The sequence below is a fragment of the Tamandua tetradactyla genome, chromosome 26, assembly GCF_023851605.1.
Source record: "Tamandua tetradactyla isolate mTamTet1 chromosome 26, mTamTet1.pri, whole genome shotgun sequence".
In the NCBI taxonomy this organism is placed as follows: domain Eukaryota; kingdom Metazoa; phylum Chordata; class Mammalia; order Pilosa; family Myrmecophagidae; genus Tamandua; species Tamandua tetradactyla.
Genome location: NC_135352.1, coordinates 4,858,888 through 4,879,944, shown reverse-complemented (window position 1 = coordinate 4,879,944; position 21,057 = coordinate 4,858,888). Strand labels below are relative to the sequence as shown.

The following is a 21,057-nucleotide window of genomic DNA, read 5'->3' as shown; positions in this document are numbered from 1 at the left end:
AAGAGAGGATGCAAATAAATACGAAATGAAAGAGGAGACATAATCACTGACCTCACAGGAATAAAGGAGGTAATGAGAGGATACAATGAACAACTTTAATGCTAATAAACTAGACAATGTACATGAAATGGACAACCTTCTAGAAAGGCATGAACAAAAGAAAAGAAATAGACGACCTCAACAAACTAACTGCAAGTAAAGAAACTGAATTAGTTATTAAGAAACTCCTAAAAAAGAAAAGTCCCGGACCAACTCCCAAAAGAGAAAAGTTCCGGACCAGAAAGCTTCACATGTGAATTCTACCAAACATTCAAGAAAGAATTAGTACCAACCCTGCTGAAACTCTTCAAAAAAACCTGAAGAGGATGGAAGGCTATCTAACTCATTCTATGAAGCCAACATCACCCTCATGCCAAAGCCAGACAAAGAAACTACAAGAAAAGAAAATTACAGCCCTATCTCTCTAATGAATATAGATGCAAAAATCCTCAATGTAATTCTTGCAAATTGAATCCAGCAGCACATTAAAAGAAATATACACTATGACCAAGTAGGATTCATCCCAGGTATGCAAGGATGGTTCAACATAGGAAAATCAATTAATGCAATACACCATATCAACAAATCAAAGCAGAAAAACCACATGATCATCTCGATTGATGCAGAAAAGGCATTTAACAAAATTCAACATACCTTCTTGTTAAAAACACTTCAAAGGATAGGAATAGATGGGAACTTCCTCAACATGATGAGGGGAATATACGAAAATCCACAGGTAAATAATTCTCAATGGGGAAAATCTGAAAAGTCCTCCCCCCCAGATCAGGAACAAGACAAGGATGTCCACTATCACCATCGTTATTCAAAATTGTGTTGGAAGTTCTAGCCAGAGCAATTAGACAAGAAAAAGAAATACAAGGCATCAAAACTGGAAAGGAAGAAGTAAACCTCTCACTGCTTGAAGATGATATGATATTATATGTCAAAACCCAGAAAAAATCTATAGCAAAACTATTAGAGTTAATAAACGAGTACAGGCAAAGTGGCAGTTTACAAGGTCAACACTCAAAAATCTGCAGTGTTTCTATACACTAGTAATAAACAATCTGAGGGGGAAATCAAGAAAATAAATTCCATTTACAATTGTAACCAAAACAATAAAATATTTAGGAATAAATTTAACTAAGGATACAAAAGACCTATACAAAGAAAACTACAAGAAATTGCTAAAAGAAATCACAGAAGACCTAAATATATGGAAGGGTGTACCATGCTCATGGACTAGAAGACTAAATATAGTTAAGATGCCAATTATACCTAAATTGATTTATAGATTCAATGCAATACCAATTAAAATCCCAAAAACCTACTTCGTAGAAATAGAAAAACCAGTAACAAAATTTACCTGGAAAGGCAGGGTGCCCCAAATGGCTAAAAAATATTGTCAGAAAGAAAAATGAAGGTGGAGGTCTCACACTACCTGACTTTAAGGCATATTACCAAGCTACAGTGTTCAAAACAGTATGGTACTGGCATAAAGATAGATATACTGGCCAATGGAATCAAATAGAGTGTTCGGATATAGACCCTCTCATCTATAGACAATTGATCTTTGATAAGGTCAAGCCAACTCATCTGGGACAGGAACAGTCTCTATAATAAATGGTGCCTGAAGTACTGGATATCCACATGCAAAAGAATGAAAGAGAATCCATATCTCACACCCTATACAAAAGTTAACTCAAAATGGATCAAAAACCTAAACATTACATCTAAGACCATAAAACTTTTAGAAGAAAATGTAGGGAAATATCCTATAAATCTTATAATAGGAGGCGGTTTCCTAGATCTTACACCCAAAGTACAAGCATTGAAGAAATAGATAAATAAATGGGAACTCCTCAAAATTAAACACTTTTGTGCATCAAAGAACTTTGTCCAGAAAGTAAAAAGACAGCCTACACAATGGGAGACAATATTTGGAAATGACATATTGGATAAGGGTCTAGTATCCAGAATATATAGAGATTGTTCAACGCTACAGAAAAAGACAAACAACCCAATTACAAAATGGGTAAAAGACATGAACAGACACTTCTCAGAAGAGGAAATACAAATGGCTAAGAGGCACATGAAAGGATAAAGATGCTCAACTTCCCTGGCTATTAGGGAAATGCAAATAAAAACCACAATGAGATATCATCTCATACCCACCAGTATGGCCATTATCAATAAAACAGAAAATGACAACTGCTGGCGAGGATGTGGAGAAAGAGGCACACTTATCCACTGTTGGTGGGAATGTAAAACAGTACAACTACTCTGGAAGGCAGTTTGGTGGTTCCTCAAGGAGCTAAGTATAGAACTGCCATATGATCTGGCAATACCATTGCTAGGCTATCTATTCAGAGGACATGAGGGCAAGGACATAAATGGACGTTTGCACACCAATGTTTATAGCAGCATTATTTACAATTGTCAAGAAATGGAAACAGCTCAAATGTCCATCAACAAATGAGTGGCTAAACAAGATGTGGTATATACATGCAATGGAATATTATGCAGCTGTAAGACAGAATAAAGTCATGAAGCATGGAACATGGATGGACCTTGAGGACAATATGCTGAGTGAGATTAGCTAGAAACAAAAGGACAAATACTGTATGGTCTCACTGATATGGACTAATATTAATGAATGAACTTGCAGAATTTCAGTTAAGAACAGAGGCCATCAAGAGACAGAAATAGTGCAGATTTTGGGTAATTGGAGCTAAAGGGATACAGATTCTGTAACAGGACTGACTGCAAAAATTCAGAAATGGATAGCACAATATTACCTAATTGTAGCACAATAATGTTAGTATACTGAATGAAGCTGAATGTGAGAATGATAGAGGGAGGAAGGTTGGGGGCACAAATGAAATCAGAAGGAAAGATAAATGATAAAGACTGAGATGGTATAATCTAGGACTGCCTAGAGTTTACAATGATAGTGACTAAATGTACAAATTAAAAAATGTTTTTGCATGAGGAAGAACAAAGGAATGTCAATATTGTAGGGTGTTGAAAATAGATGATAACTCATATTATAAAACTTTAACTTAGTGTGAGACTAAAGCAAAAAATGTCTATTTGGTGTAAAATTTATATTTTGACTAGTACATTTCCTAATATGGACAGTTTAATTGAACAGCATAAGTACATGGAATCTGAACAGGGCATGAGATTTTGTTTGTTTGCCCAGAGTATTGCCTTGATAAATCCCAGAGTGATTTGAACAGTGAACAAAAAAGTATTTACAAAGTCCCCTTGAGGGAATGGTGAGAAAGGGGGAAAATTCAACTTCCCCATTTGGAGAATCCCTGATATGCTCACAAGCAGTGGGGAAAACCAAATCAATAGGCCAAGCCCTCAATCTTGGGGTTTGTTCATATGAAACTTATCCCTGAAAGGAGAGACTAAGCCTACTTAAAATTAAGTCTAAGAGTTACCCCCAGAGAACCTCTTTTGTTGCTCAGATGTGGCCTATTTCTCTCTCAGCCAATAGTGTAAGCAAACTTACCACTCTCCCCCATCTACGTGGGACATGACTCCCAGGGGGTAAGCCTCCCTGGCAGCATGGGACAGAAGCCCTATAATGAGCTGGGACTCAGCACCAAGGGATTGAGAAAACCTTCTCGACTGAAAGGGGAAGAAAGAAATGAGACAAACTAAAGTGTCCATAGCTGAGGGATTTCAAACAGAGTCGAGAGATTATCCTTTAGGTTATTCCTATGCATTTTATAGATACCCCCTTTTTCGTTTAAGATGTATTAGAGTGGCTAGAGGGAAGTGCCTGAAACTGTAGAGCTGTGTTCAAGTAGCCATGTTTCTTGAAGATGAATGTATAATGATATAGCTGTTGCAATATGACAATGTAATTGTGAAAATAAAAAACAAATAAAAAAACACTTAAACTGTGGAATTGTAACCCAAGTCAAGCTCTGAAATATGTTGTTTAACTAATTGTAGTGCTGTACTTTGAAATTTATAGCCTTTTAATATATATGTTATTTTTCACAAGAAAAGAAGGAAAAAAAGATCGTTTGTGGTGATAAAAAAATATTTAAGCCCTCTAGCCTCCTATATTCTGGAGCAACTAGAGGGAGAAATCTGAGAGGATTGTATGGTAGTCCATGAGAAACTCTGGGATCTGTCCTGTAACTACTTGTTGAAGAGTGCTTTGAAAACTAGCTTTTTTATTTCTTTGCTTTGTATATATATTATACTGTACAATAGAAAAAGTTAAAAAACTCCACAATTTAAATATTCACTCCCCATTTCTTACCCCCAATCTAGTCTCTGATAGTCTATATTGTAGATTCTAACTCGATGAGTTTGCTTATCTAATTGTTTCATAAAGTGAGATAATACAAAAAAAAAACAAGAAAAAAAAAGCTGATTACATTTCAGACTTGGAGCTTTTCTGACCTTTGATGGTAGTGCTGAACTGAATTGGGAGATTTTAGGCATATTGTAAAGTAATCGTTTGTGTGTTTTGAGTATAAAGTATATAAATGTCTAGCTGTGTTCCAAACTCAAGCATAAGTTTCTTCCTTCTTCCAGTATTTTGGAGTATCTCTGCCTCTTCTCCCCTTTATCAATTCTGTTATTGGAAGGAAATATGGAGGTTCAAAAGCTTTGTCAATTTTGTTTATGATATATTTCAAAAAAGAAAGCTTTTGTGTTAAGCAAGGTATTCATACAAAACAAAAGTTTAGTTTTCTCCTTGTAAAAATAACATGGATTGTTAGTCTCCTTATAATGTAAAGTTTTTTTTTTTTAAAGTTTTTCTTAATCATCTTAGTACTCTGTCTAAAATACAAAGATTTTACATCAGAATAATATCCTTGGCCTTCTCCTCTTTTACTTCAGAACACAAGTCTTCTCACTGTTACAAGGGAAAAACTAGTACAAATAATTTGTTCTTTCACCTTGTGTTAAGTAAGGTGCTGAAAGAATTTAATCTATTGTATAGGAGGTGTTTGGGAAGTATTACAGTGACTAAAAAGAGATTTTCTATCCTGTGACTGGTTAAATTTGTAGAGGTAGAATAATATTAGATTGCATAAAATTTCTAAATTCCTGACAATGTTCTAAGAATAATATTGCCTGTATTTTGAAGCTTTAAGTTTTGTGTGTGATAAAAAGAAAAATGTTTATTTTGCCCAAAATTTACACTATCTGATTTAATCTATCTAGGTAGTTAAACAACCTAATTCAGCTTTATTTGATACAGAACCTGGAATAAGGAACAAAATGCTATTATATACAAACTAATGTTATGCAATGATGCATTTCAGAATATTTGGGGCAGAAAATAAAAAGTGTTTGCAAAATCCCTTGAGGGACTGGGAAAAATAGAATGATTACGCTTTACCACCCGGGGAATTTCTGACATTTTCTGAAGCAGGAGGGGCTCCCAATTTAAGAAGCCAAAGCCCCAGTTTTGAGGCTTGCCCTTATAAAACTTATTTCTGTAATAATAAACTGAATCTAATTATGATTTATGCCCAAGAGTTATCTCCAGAAAATCTTTGTTGTTGCTCAAATGTAGTCTCTCTCTATGCCAAATCTGAGCTTCCCCCCAACGAAGCACATAATTTCCAGGGGTGTAAGTCTGGCCTTGGCAGTGTGAAACATAACTGGCCCTGGCATCGCGGGATGTAACTGATCCTAGTATCGTGAGACATAAGTTCCAAGGATGAGCCTGGCCCTGGCATGGTAGATTAGTCGACAAAAAGGGGGTAAAGAAATAGAGTTTCAATGGCTAAGGGCATTCTGGAGGTTACTCATATGTAAGTTTCAGCCAGACATTACAAATTGCCACAGCATGGCAGACCTCAACAAACAGTATTTCTGGAAACCCTGAAAAATATCCAGACCCCTATAAAATTTTATTAATAAGTTTGTTTTTCTGAGACTTAAGATGCCCAGACTGTTTCAATGCCAGAGTAGTTCTGAAATGCAGAAAAATACTGGATTCTCCAAGGGCAACAACTTGTTTCGTTTCATTCCTCTGCCCCTTAATGACAATGACCTTTTATAGCTTTGAAGCAGAGAGTCCTTATCCAGATTCCCACATGATGGAGATAAATTATCAAATGAGAGGGAGGAATTGTAACTGAGAAATCAGGATTTAAGGGATGTTTTTGATTACTGAATCATATTCCCTTTTGCTTTTCTGGTACACTGGAGTAGACAGAGGGAAATTCCTGAAACCTCTAAATTGTAATCCATCTGCCTTGATCTCTGATATTGTACAGCCCTTATCTTCTGCCTCTGTGATTGTAAAAACCTTATGACTAACCTTCATTTGTACCGATTTCCAACTTTAGAGTCTTGTAATCACAAAAGATAGCCCCTATGTTTATTAGGGTCTTGGGTCAGCCCAGAACTAACCTACCCCAATTTCAAAGTTATCCTGATGACTGAGACTGGATCTAATCAGAGTGGTCCTGTTGGACATGCATAGTTGCTTAGACTTTAACCTACAAATCACCTATACCTCATTCCCCTATTTTTTTTCATACATTCTATGACTAAGCATGTAATTAATCTGCACATGCTCAATAATCATATCATCTTTAATTACATCATCTGAGGCCACTGTGCTCATTATCCTAAATCCTACTCATCTTTTCTCTAATAAAACTATCTGAATCACTGCAGTTCAGGGAGACAGATTTTGGGCTGTTAGGCCATCTGCTCTCCTACTATGTGCCTAATAATAAACTCTTTCTCTCTTTGAAAAAAAAAATTAAATAGGTTAGCAAACAGCATATTTACATGTGCCTGACTTAGTCAAATTAGAAAAAGTGCATAGCCCTTGCTAAAAAAAAAAAAAAAAAGGCAATGTTTTTGAAATTCTATAGAAATTCATTTTAATTAGTAATCTAATTGAAAAGCAGGACTCCATTGTTCTATATTGAATAGCGTATCCTTTGAGATGTGCCTCAAAGTGTAGAGTGCAGAGTATTAAAAATATAACTGATATACCTGTTCAGTGAAGGCTCATTAAAAGCAGGCTCCTTAAAGGGAGGTTTTATTAAAATAATGGCATTTCCACATACTTCTCACTCCACTACCTTAAGAACTAAAGGCTCTTGATGAAATAATCTCTCTCTTTAAAACTGAAATACTAGATTGAAATACTAGTGGTCAATGAGAGGGAGGGTTAAGTGTTATGGGATGTATAAGTTTTTTCTTTTTCCTTTTCATTTTTTTTTCTGGAGGGAAGCAAATGTTCTAAAAATGATCATGGTGCAATACACAACTATGTGATACTACTGTGAGTCACTGATTGTATACTATGGATGGGCTGTATATGTCTGAAGATTTCTAAAAAAAATATTTAAAAAAATACTACTATTTCTATTAATAGAAATAAAAGGAAGATATAAATCCAAAGACAAATAATAAAAAAATATATATTTATCTCTTTAAATTCTAAAATGCTCTCTCTTTTTTTTACAGTTTAGGGCTTCTAACTAGAACTAAAATGCAGAGGTGGGGCAAAGAGAGCTATGATTCAAACACTTCTTAGGCAGGATATAAACTCTTGATTTTATAAAAAATCAGAAATCAATATAGCTCTAATCAAAACACAAAGAAAACATTTTCTCCACTAACCACCCAGACCCTTTATTCCAAAGTCTAGTAGTCTTAGCCCATTAATATAAAGTGATTTTAGAACTTAAAAAAACAAAAGTCAACAATTTTTTTAATTAAAAGTTTTTTTTAGATTAAAAAATCCAATTATAACAAATCTTTCCAGCCCCCCAAACCAAGACTCAAAATAGGTTTCTTTTCTTTTTTCAAGAAAGAAGCCCAGTGCTACTGCTCTACCTATCTCCTAGCCACTTTGTATACAATCTATGAACCTGTGTGTCTGAACAATGACTGAATATGTCCTCCTTTCCTTGAAAAAACTTGCCTGTAATTTCCCAATTTGACCCAAACAATCTGCTTGTAATGTAGTTTCTTGCCCGCTTTACAGTCATTACAATTCCAGCAGCCTTCTGGCAATTCTATGCTCAAGCATTCCGGGTGGAAGGAAGCTGGGCACGATTCACAGCATAGCAATCTTCCACCTTGAAACAAATAAACAGTCTTAATAACTGAGAAAAGAGGAAAGAGAAAATGAAAATAAAAGGAGAAAGTTATCTTTTAAGTGCATTAAATTTTATTTAAATTGGGGGAAAATAAGAAAGGGATTGAGTTGTAACTACAGTGATGGATTAAAATAGAAAGCAAAGAATTGGTTTCACTAATTCAGGCCCTCTGCAGGGCTTCAGTCGCTAGAAACTCAAAGTAGCATTAAAACTACTGCTGTACTCTTTACCTCTCAAAAATGTGGACTACTGAGGTATCTATTTAGCAGGCAACTAACAATGACCTTAACATATGACCAAGTGGGCACATAAAATCTTCAGGCTGAGTAGATTTGAGAGCAGGTGTTCCAAAGAGATGTGCAGCAATTTATTTCCTTTTTTCCTTCAGAGTTAACAAAAGAAAACAATAGTCATCTTTATATTTTAATCCAGCACCACAGTTAACTAAATCCCTTTATAATACAATTATTAAGAATGAAAATAGGAGATAGGTTGATCAACACTTGTTTCTTCGCATAAAAGGATATAAAAAAGCAAGAGAGAACATATTTTCTCAAATTGGTGATTATATCATCAGTACCCTTTCACTGAAGATAAAGAAAATCAAACAGGCTATACAGCAGTGGCTTGCAACTTTTTTCATCACCAAGGATCCCTTCTCCCTTCCTCACAGACCCATGTTTTCAAATATTTTATCAATTAAAAAAAAAACCCAAAAAATTGCATTTTAAAAGTAGCAATTTCTCCTATATGCATTAACAGAAAAAATATATAACTTTCAATCAGAGCTTCTGACTACCATAACAAAACTAGCATTATCACATTAAATTATTAAAATCATAGCCACATATGAGAGACTCATGCAGCTTTATTTTGTCCACATGTGTGATCCAGTCAGTTTCTGAAATATTAAACAGAGTTAGAAAATTCTGTTTATATAAGTTCCTACTGATCTCATACTGAGAACCGCTGCTTTATAGTGTAAAACCAAGTTAAGTATCAGTGCAGAATGAAGCACCAATAGGCAAGGAGCTACCACCCCCTCACCCCATTTTCCTTGTTAAATCCTCTTCTTTGATATACCCAAAATGATCTTTGGATTAAGACCAAAACAGATATGGCTAACAATAACAGCAATATATATATATATATATATATATATATATGCATTTAAACACAAAGAAATAAAGGGTTTTTTGGAGGAAAGATTAGGTATTCCTATATGTATTCCAACATAGGAAATGGCAGAGAAGGTTTGTTAGCCACTTAAGATGAAATATAATAAAAATATTTGCTGCAATAATCATCTATCTCCCCATTGGAAAATCAGGTCTATAACCCATTGAGTGTACTGAGATTTAACGTCTCATAAGTAAAAGGTGAAGAGCCTTCTACATGACTTTATCAAATCACCTGCTCCAACCCTTTGAGTGTTTGCTATCAATTCTCCCCCAAATCATGTCTTCCTGTAGACTTTCAAGTGTCTAACTGATTAACATATTATGAAAACAAAAATAAAATCTATATACAATCAGTGATGAGTTAAACTACTATATTTCCTCTGTTTCAAAGCTTTTACTTCAATTACTGGGATTTTTTTCCTTTGTCTACAGATCTCAATATGGATTAATTGGTCCAATTCTCCAACCTAGCGATTGGCTGCCTGAATGCTCTAAGCTCAGTAGGGAATTCTTCTGTAAGTTTAAAGTCAAATGAGATAATTCATCTTTCCAGTGGAAAGGAATGACCAATAGGGACAGCAGTCTTTGCAAACAACTTTAGAGGCCATGTGATTTTTGTCCAGAAGAGCTGGAGTGGGAAAATTAGGCTGGCCATTTTTAACATTATGTTATCGTCATTAACTTTAACTCATATTTCAGAGGAAATACAGGCCTAGAATCATCAGTGAAAATCATCGTGATAATGATGTCAAAAATACATGAGGAAACTAGAAAAAAATATATATGAATAATTGACCTTGATGCTATGCAAGAAAACTGTTTTAGGATGCAAAAGTATGGTATGGTTCAAGCTAAGCAAACAGAGGGCTCAAAATAATTTCGATTCATTTCAAGGTCAATACAGAGTACTGAAAACAAAGTAAGCAACAACTGAATTGATTTAATTTTATTAAAATGCCAGCAGGAAAATAAAATATTTCCTAAAATATTTTGGTTAGTCTAATTTTAATGTATTATGGAATAAGTCAGGTCTATGTCCATCTTGGTTTTGGCAGCAGGAAGTATTATCAGTAAGGTGATGTAATATGACTTAAATGTAAAAACAAAAACAATACTCTCCCCAACCTATTTCTAATCAATTTGCTTATATACAATTTCTTTTAATAATGTGTTGCCATTTCAGATGTCTGACAAAGCAGATACATCAAGAAAGGAACACAATGAATGAAACAAAAATTTATTTGAATATACTTATATATATATGTACATATATAAACATACACACACACACACACACACATATATATATGTATGTATGTATATATATTTTTTCTTTAAAGAGTCTGAGCCTGGCCCCCACACCATAATGGGAATGTATACAGGAAAAGACCTTCACTCTTCAAGTCCATTTATTTTTACCTTCTAGGATAACTTCCCCCAAAATACATTCATACTAAACCACTTTTAAATTTTATATCAAGTAGCTTATTTAAAACTAAACAAAGGTAAGGTTTGCTTTCACAGATTAACAGAGAATAAAAATATACATTTAGCTCCTGGTTTCAGAGATGGATAAAATATCCATAAACAATTCTTCAATTCCACTGGATTGTCTTTCAACAGCTGCCTATCACTGTCTGGTAAGGAAACGGCAACTAGTTTTCAAAGCTTTTTAAACAAACGTTTAAGAAACAAAATGATAGAATGTGTATCAGTATCTTGGATATCTTCTATTTAATAACCTATTTTCTTATTAGTTGAAAGTCAGTAACACTGTGTCTATTCTATTCTAACATGAATGGTAGTTCTATACCAGGCAAAAAGACACAGAACCCTTAGAATATTCTTCTGTATTTAACAAAATCCTAGTCTTTCAATTTGAACAACCCACAGATAAACGAAATGTGTGAAATTTATTCAAGGAGAAGAATAAGTAAAAATTTGTAATTATTTTAAGCCCTTTTAAATAATTTTGCCAGCAATATGAAGACACAGTCACGAAATCACCAAGGCAGAATGTACCAAAAGCAACAGACGGTGCTTGACAGGCATACATTTTCCCCCTTCATTTAAAAAAAAAGGAAATGCAAAAACAAGAGATAAACTAATTTGATTATTACCTTTCTCACATTTCTTTTTGGAAGCTGACGAAGAAGGAATCATAGGTAATTTCATCAACTCAGCACGATTTGATTCATTCAGTAGGTAGTGGGACTTATAGGCATAGGAACTGAACATGGGGTCTGAATGGTCCTGAACTATCAGCCCTATACGAAACAAACAGAAAGAGATGAGCTGCAATGAAACTACCCATGATTCCATGAGGAAATAAAACAAACCAACACCTATTATGGAGCTGTGCTTAAGAGTTGGGGGAAGGGTGACAGAATATGAAGGAAAAGAAAGATCTGACAGAAAAGGCTAGCTATAGTAGTTTAAGAAGCTCGAGCTACTCAATGCCTTATCCCTATAGAGAAGCCTATATATCCCAGAATAAAACTCCAAATTAGTTTGAAGATGTAAGCTGTATCTGGCATCGCACTGAAAGCCACCCTAAAATAAGCAGAGCCACATTCCTTAATATTTAGAAATACTATGATTACAACAACTCAAGACAACAAAATGACATCACTTAATTAGTTACAAATAAGAATTATTTAAAAAACACAGACTCTGATCCACCTCTGATACATTAAGGAGCACTTAAAGGCAGAATTGAGTCTCTTCTTTTCTCCATTCTAATGTGTGTGTGTGTGTGTATATATATCTATATACTCAGTCTAGCTTTCTCTGCCAGATAATGAAACTTTTTTCTATCAGTATGATACATGATTTTTAAAGGAGCCTTAATTTGTTGAACTTTACTGAGGTAATGCAGACCATTTTAATTATTTTCCCTGTCATGATACAAAATGACTAAGAACTTAAGAGTTTATAAAAACAGTCTTTTTCATCAATCAACACAGCTATCTCATTTAGAGGAAACACAAGATCTGGCCTAACCCACTCTCCCCTGTTCTTCCAGTTAAACAGTCCACTCCCAAAACTAGGGAACTATGAGACAAGGAAAATTTCTCTCTTTCGGTTACTGTTCAGTTTATAATATCTAGGACTCAACAATGCAAATCGTAACAGCAGTTTCATTTAGAGATCATTTTGAAGGGAAGGAGGAATTCTGAATTTAAATGGGCTATCATCTACTTTTTTTCTTCGGGTGTTATCTTCATCCCTACACTGAGGCAGATTCAAGAACTATCTCTGTCCAGATGTCAGAATGAACTTGAATTTTCTAATAACATAAGAATCTTCAAACAAAACCTATGTAATATCAAAATGAATTTCATACATTTAACAGAGTGAGGCAAGTACTGTTAAAAAATATGGCCTCTGAAATAAGAATGATCAGGTACAAATGCTGGTTCCTCCTATAATTTGTGTGGCTTCAGGTAAATTATTTAATCTGGGCTTCAGTGTTCTCATTTCTATAAAATGGGGAAATAAATTCTTAGGGCAATTGTGGCAATTGAGACAGTTTCTAGTACAGTTAATTTACAGATGCAAAATAAACTGCTATTATTATTAACAAAATGAAAAGAAAAACCTAACCTACCTTCGTCATTTTAATTAACCATTACACTGAAAGGCATATAATGTTAAATACTACAATGAAAAGTGAACTTTTCCTATAGTGACAGGAGTTTGTGGGGTAAGGTGATGTTCCTCTAAACCTTGAAACTTTTCTAAAAATATTTCAAGTCACTTTCAGACCTTAAGAACTAGCAGAATGATGTTTTGCTTTTTTTTTTTTGGTATGCTGTATGGTGGGAATCACATTTAATTCTTTTTCCACATGACTATCCCGTTAGCATCATTTGTTGATTTTTTTTTTTTTGGTTAGTGTACAGGCCAGAGATTGAACCCGGGTCTCACTCATGGCAGGTGAGAATTCTACCACAGAACTACCCTTGTACCCCCTGAATGCTTTTTTTAAACATTTTTACTGAGAAATCTTCACACGCATACAGTTCATCCACAGTACACCATCAATTGGCCTAATGATTTTAAACAACTAATAATGAAGAACCAAGAGAAAAATCTTCTAGGAGGATCTTGCCTCATACAGAACAAGATGACTTTTCTAAGAGCAAACATGAATAATTAAAGTGCCCTCTTTCGCGTGTGAACTGATTACAGTTAAATCTCTTTTTAAAAGGTGGTCTCTAAACTACTGATAAAACAACACACATTATTTATTTCTGAAAGACTTTTATATATTTAAGCCTTCTTAAATTCCAACATCTGATCTGTTTAGAGTAAGTTTTTGTCAAAAGTTGAGAGGAAAATGAACATTTCTGTTTACTGACCAAAGATTCAAGCTACAATATTCGAGAATTAAATAATCTTGTTGAAATAGTTACTTAAATACATAAATTTTTTCAGAAAAATTGCCAAATGGATAAAAAGCAAATACAGATTTCGTTACAACATAGGTTTCTCTTATTTATATTATTCTCAAACTTTTAATAAAGGCATAACAATTAAATTTAACAAGATGACTAGAGTTTTTATAAAAGGCTAGGTTCCTTGCTATATGAAACCAGTCCTAAAGTGAAAATGCTTGAAAGTAAATTGTTTCATAGATTTTCCAATTATTGAATGAAACAGAGCAAAATAAAATCTTGGTTAATATACTGATAACACCTGATTAAGAATGGACCCTGAAGTGAGCCATCATGATACTTATAAACTTGATATTTAAAATGTTGGCTCAGTACTATAAGCTTATACACTGCCAATAAAAATAGTAAGTGCCTCAGAATGGAAGAACAGAAAGAGTTTACAAATCAATAGAGACTTTATGTCACTGACACTATCTGTTTAAAAGTCTGTAAAGGTAGGTATTTGACAATTCAACATTTCCTTTCTATCATTACTTGCTTAGGTCTAGGAAGATGGAAAAGACACTAGTGATACCTTTTTATTTATTTTGCCTATGTAAATCCTTTTTGCCATCTGCTACATTGTAACATAAAACATTTCAGACCTTCTACTCCATATGCCAGCCAGATTTGAAAGCAGAATATAGTTGTAATTGTTCTAGTAAAGAAAGACACTATGCTTCTCCCTCTAATGACAGACAGCCCCAAAACTTACAAAACTCTGGCAAACTGGAAGTAATGTGCACAATGGACCCAGCTGGTTGCTACATAAGCACTCACCATTTATTTAATCTTTCACTGCCCCCCAACTATAAGTTACTTTTAAATGAGATACGCAAAAGCAAAACAATTGAAGATCTATCATACTATTAAAAATGTTTTTATAGTAATTTTCATCAAATTAAATGAGCTGTCTTTTAAAGTAAAAGAACAAAACAAAAAACTTCTTCATCTTCATTGTAGTCTAAATATAAACCAGGAGGCCTGATATGCCTGTTCATCCTTTCAAATATTTCATACTGAAGGAAGTTCAGAAAACTTAAGAACTCCTTTTATTAAAAGGGAACAAATCAAAACCTGGCATTTGTGGCTATTAGCTCGTTTCTCAAGTGCTTATTAAATACTAAAAAATATTTTGTAATACAGCTGAAAATAAACTTGGATACCCTGTATCATTTCCAACTTAAAGGAGTTCTATTTTACATTTATCTCAAAAGCAACTTCACTGGGCCAGTAATGATGGGGCAGTGGCAGAGTTCTCGCCTGCCATGCCAGAGACTCGGGTTCAATACCCGGTGCCTGCCCATGCCAAAAAAAAAGCAAGTTCACTGATCTCCCTAAAGATACAATACTGTTTTTAGTTGATATGAAGGCCAGATCAATCTACTGGCACTGATTTTAGATATCAACGGCTGGCAAGTAAGAAAGCCTGCCTTTCTGCCTCTTAATAAAATACCACCATATATGCTGCCTTGGCTATGTTCCATCAGGCCTCCCTCAGTGCCAGACCAAAACGTTATGATAAAAGACAACATAAACCATTGAGAATAAATGCGCTAGTCTTGCCTTCTAAATCAAATCTTCATCAATTGAAAACCCTGGATTAAATAATCTGACGTGTAAAGAGAAGAACTGTTTCCAAAGAAGGAAGCAGATTAATCCTTTGATGCTTTGGAGAGAAAAACTAAGAACTTACCTACAATGCTAAGTTAGAAAAAAAAAAATGTAGATTTTAATTTCACCTAAGGAATAATTAATACTCTAACAATTTGAATGCCTAATGTTATAAAAGGGAATAGTTGCTGGAAGTGCTCATCTCTCTCAGAGATGTTATAAAATGGAATTCTATGCTGGGTGGGAGACTGTATTAGATGGTCCACATTCTCTTTCAATGCTGCAACTCTATTTTAATAGGGAAAGAGGCCAATGAACTCAGAAAGAAAAAGAGAAAGTACTGATACTCACCTCTTGCACAAACGAAACAAAAGCCTACATTTATAGCAGAGGAAGAATTACTGGTCCGTTTGGAATGATTACTACAGATGAGAATGTAGGAGGACACAAATACACTTCCGGCAGCAATGCAAGCGTCTCCTGAGTGATAGGCTACTGGACATCTCAAACATCTCATCATGCGACCTAGTCAAAGGCAAGTCAAAAAGGAATTTATATAAGAAAGCATTGGCTGGATAATTAATGAGATTTTGGAAGTCAGGCCATATTGAATTTTCATGCAATTTTGGTTATAATAAGACAAAAACAAATTTTCCTTGCTAGTCTGGATTTGTATTCCTATGCTATATGGCTCCTAAAAGTAAGCCAAATATTCATCAGCAGATCATCCAAAGAAAAATTTGTTTTCTCCTAAGCTGTCTAAGGGATTTTCAAAGCTAATTTTGAATATATAGAATTTTCTCCTTATGGTCCAAACTTAGAAACTAATCTTTACTAAACATTCTTTCTATTGTGGCCGAACTGCTACAAAGCTCAGAAGAACAGAGGGAAAATGTTCAAAATTCTTATAATAATGCACCTAATTATTATTTACAAAAATAAATTAAAAACTTTGTTCCCCTTTTTAGCTGTTTTACCTTTACTTGCTTTGTGGATATCTTTCTCCATAGAACAGGCAGAGCAGCAATGCTGGGGGCAGCGGAATCCTTTTGTTTCAAAGACAGCAGTGGGGAATTTGCGGACACAGGTTTCATGATAAAATTTCCCACAAGCACCGACAGAACATTGTTTCACATCTGTACCAGACACTTTACATGAAAAACATTGATGCTGCCCTGGAGAATTGGTGAGGAGAATAGAATAAATAAAATTTGCAGCTACTAATATCAAAGAGCTACCCCTAAAACAGACTGTAAGAATTTAATATACATAAAAAAAGTCATTAAAGTAAAATGGTTAATTTAAAAGATTATTTTTAAAAATGTGCTAGAATAATGATCACTTTGGAAATAACACCAAAAACAATTTAGACCTCCAATTCTCACTTTATACCAAAACTAATTCCATAGAAAACTCAGAACAGAAATTTTTAAACACTTGGGAACTAACAGTGTTGAGGTCTTCCCACCAGAGAAGAAATAACAGATTCCACGAGATAATTACTTGTAACATCTTCATGTAGAACATGCACAAAATAAAAACTCATAAATCTTATATGAAAGGCAGAAAATTACAGCTAGGGATATCATATTCAAACTGTTGATAATAAAGGACAGAGAGGAAATATTAAAAGTATATGCAGAAAAGACAAAAATACCTCCAAAGAAGAAACAGTAAGACTGAGCTAACTGCAAGAGGAATGGAATGCTATCTTCGAAGGGCTGAAGGAAAATAATTACCAAGCCAGAATTCTATCCCAGTGAAAATATTCTTCAAGAACAAAGTGATATCCCTGCAATGGATAGGCTAAGCCTAGTTAAAATTATGCCTAAGAATACCCCCAGAGAACCTTTTCAGATGTGGCCTCTCTCCCTCTCTCTCTCTCTCTCTCTCTCTCTCTCTCTCTCTCTCTCTAAGCCGACACAGCACGTGAACTCACTGCTCTCCCCTCTCTACATGGGACATGATTCCCAGGGGTGCAAATGTCCCTGGCAACATGGGACAAAAATCCTGGGATGAGCTGGGACTCAGCATCAAGGGGTTGAGGAAACCTTCTCGACCAAAAAGGGGAAAAGAGAAATGAGATAAAATAAAGTGTCAGTGGTTGAGAGATTTCAAACACAGCTGGGAGGTTATCCTGGAGGTTATTCGTACACATTATATAGATATCTCCTTTTTAGTTTATGATGCATTAGAGTGGCTAGAGGGAAGTACCTGAAGCTGTACAGCTGTGTTCCAGTAGCCATGTTTCTTGAAGATGACTGTATAAAGATATAGCTTTTGCAATGTGACTGTGTGATTGTGGAAAGCTTGTGTCTGATGCTCCTTTTATCTACGGTATGAACAGATGAGTAAAAAATATGGATAAAAAATAAATAATAGGGGGAACAAAGGTTAAAATAAATAGATCGAAATACTAATGGTCAATGAGAGAGATGGATAAGGAATATGGTATGTATGAGTTTTTTTTTTTTTTCTCCTTTTGCTGGAGAGATACAAATGTTCAAAAAAATGATCATGGTGATGAATACACAACTATGTGATGATATTGTGAGCCACTGATTGTATACCAAGTATAGAATGTTTGTATGTCATGAATGTTTGTGTGTTTATTGTTTACAATAAAAATATTTTAAAAAAAAGAATGACGTGAAATCACTTCTGTGTGAGACTAAAGGGAGAGATGTTTATTTTGTACAAAATTTATATTTTGGCGCAAGGTTTATATTTTGGGTAGCGCATTTCCTAATATAGCTTGTATGGTCAGTGTAGTTGAACACTGTAAGTACAGGGAATCTTCAATAGGACATGAGATTTTGTTGGTTTGTCCAGGTTAGTGTGATGTCCCAATAACCCCAGAGTGATTTGGACAGTGAATAAAGAAGTATTTGCAGGATCCTCTTAGGAGAATGGGGAGAAAGGGGAGAGACTCAGCTTCCCCATTTGGAGAATTTCTGACACTCTCACACGCAGTAGGGACAACCAACCAATACGCCGAGTCCCTGGTCTTGGGGTTTACCCCTATGAAATTTATTCCTGCAAAGGATAGGCTAAGCCTACTTAAAATTGGGCCCAAGAGTCACCCCCAGAGAACCTCTGTTATTGCTCAGATGTGGCCTCTCTCTCTAAATCGACACGGCAAGTAACCCACTGCTATGCCCCACTACGTAGGACATGACTCCCAGGGGAGTAAATCTCCCTGGCAACGTGGGACAGAAATCCTGGGATGAGGTGGGACCCAGCATCAAGGGACTAAGAAAACCTTCTTGACCAAAAGGGGGAAGAGAGAAAGAGGCACACTTATCCACTGTTGGTGGGAATGTCAAATGGTGCAACCACTGTGGAAGGCAATTTGGCGGTTCCTCAAAAAGCTGAATATAGAATTGCCATATGACCCAGCAATACCATTGCTGGGTATCTACTCAAAGGACTTAAGGGCAAAGACACAAACGGACATTTGCACACCAATGTTTATAGCAGCGTTATTTACAATTGCAAAGAGATGGAAACAGCCAAAATGTCCATCAACAGAAGAATGGCTAAACAAACTGTGGTATATACATACGATGGAATATTATGCAGCTTTAAGACAAGATAAACTTATGAAGCATGTAATAACATGGATGGACCTAGAGAATATTTTGCTGAGTGAGTCTAGCCAAAAACTAAAGGACAAATACTGTATGGTCCCACTGATGTGAAAGGACATTCGAGAATAAACTTGAAATATGTCATTGGTAACAGAGTCCAGCAGGAGTTAAAAACAGGGTAAGATAATGAGTAATTGAAGCTGAAGGGATACAGACTGTGCAACAGGACTAGATACAAAAACTCAAAAATGGACAGCACAATAATACCTAATTGTAAAGTAATCATGTTAAAACACTGAATGAAGCTGCATCTGAGCTATAGGGTTTTTTTTTTTTTTTACTATTATTACTACTTTTATTTCTTTTCTCTATATTAACATTTTATATCTTTTTCTGTTGTGTTGCTAGTTCCTCTAAACCGATGCAAATGTACTAAGAAACGATGATCATGTATCTATGTGATGATGTTAAGAATTACTGAGTGCATATGTAGAATGGTATGATTTCTAAATGTTGTGTTAATTTCTTTTCTTTTTCTTTCCGTTAATAAAAAAATAATAATAATAAAAATTAAAAAAATAAAAAAAAAAGGGGGGGAAGAGAGAAATGAGACAAAATAAAGTGTCAGTGGCTGAGAGATTCCAAACATAGTCAAGAGGTTATTCTTATACATTATATAGATATTCCTTTTCAGTTTATGGTGTATTGGAGTGGCTAAAGGGAAGTACCTGAAACTGTAGAGCTGTGTTCCAGGGGCCTTGTTTCTTGAAGGTGATTGTATGAAGATATGTTTACAATGTGACTGTGTGATTGTGAAAACCTTCTGTCTGATGCTCCCTTTATCTAGGCTATGGACAAATGAGTAAAAAACATGGGTAAAAAATATATATATACATATATATATATAATGGGGGAGCAAAGGTTAAACTATATTGGGTAGATGGAAATACTAGTGGTCAATGAAAGGGAGGGATAAGGGGTATGGTATGATGAGTTTTTTCTTCTTTCCTCTTATTTCTTTTTCTGGAGTGATGCAAATGTTCTAAACACTGATCATGGGGATGAATATACAACTCTGTGATGATACTGTGAACCACTGACTGTACACCACATATAGAATATCTGTATGTTAAGAATGTTTGTGTTTGTATGTAGTTTTGTCAATAAAAATTTTAAAACATAACAAAACCCTATATGTCAAAATGTTTGAGAACCCCTAGTTTCAAGTGATTACTTCCTTGCCCATTTTAGAGCCCAGGATGGTAGCTTCAGTAAGACTGCTGAGGACTGAGAAGATGGTGTCAATGACAAGTCAATAAAAGTACTTCTGCCCCATAATGCTCACAACTCTTTTCAACATGAAGTAAGAAAGGTCATTGCCCAAATACCTCTGAAGATTGAGAGATTGATCAAATGAAAGGGAGGAGGTATTACAGAGATGTTAGGATTTGACAAATGATTATCACTACTGAATCACTGTATAGGATGTTTCTTTCTGGTTTCTAGTCCGTTGCAACGACAGGAAGGAAGTATCTGAAATTGCTGAACAGCAACCCATTAGCCTTAATCTTTGATAATGACTGTATAACTTCACAGCTTTTATCTTGTGATTATGTGATTGTAAAAACCTTGTGATTGATACCCCTTTATCCAGTCTATAGTTTAATAAGTATTAAAATAAAGACACGCATGGGGAAAAAAAAACGTAGAATAACAGGGAACCAAGAGGTAGAAGCTAGATAAGGGAGAGCAGCTACTAATACATACAGAATTATTAACAAGGTTGAAATTAAACATTTGGAAATGGAGAGAGGTGATGGTAGCTCGTTCCTGGGATTACAAAAAATAGTAATGTTATAGGTGAATTTGATTAATAGTGGTTGTTTAAAGGCATATATATAAAATACATTCATGAACCATTACAAATGTGAAAAAAAAGGAGTATATGGGCAAAAACACAGCTGTTACAAACTATTGACTATAGGTAATAGTAATATTTTAATTTTCTTTCGTCAACAGTAACAAATACACTACACCAATACTATGGGTCAACAATAGGGTAGGGGGATAAGGGATATGG

The 21,057-nt window shown here is 34.8% G+C and overlaps 1 protein-coding gene across 8 annotated transcripts in view; it reads right to left on the bottom strand.

Annotated features, from left to right (window-relative positions):
* The window catches only part of NSD3 (nuclear receptor binding SET domain protein 3), a 171,317-nt gene that overhangs the window by 33,718 nt on the left and 116,542 nt on the right, over positions 1–21,057 (bottom strand). For 6 of the 8 annotated variants that reach the window (XM_077144165.1, XM_077144170.1, XM_077144164.1 and 3 more), the window contains 4 exons: positions 16,365–16,562; positions 15,739–15,912; positions 11,455–11,601; positions 7,976–8,132 (listed from right to left, as the gene is read on the bottom strand). In XM_077144165.1, coding sequence (XP_077000280.1) covers positions 7,976–8,132; positions 11,455–11,601; positions 15,739–15,912; positions 16,365–16,562 — 676 coding nt within the window. The remainder of the gene's footprint in view (positions 1–7,975; positions 8,133–11,454; positions 11,602–15,738; positions 15,913–16,364; positions 16,563–21,057) is intronic. The other 2 variants (XM_077144169.1, XM_077144171.1) reach the window with 1 other exon arrangement.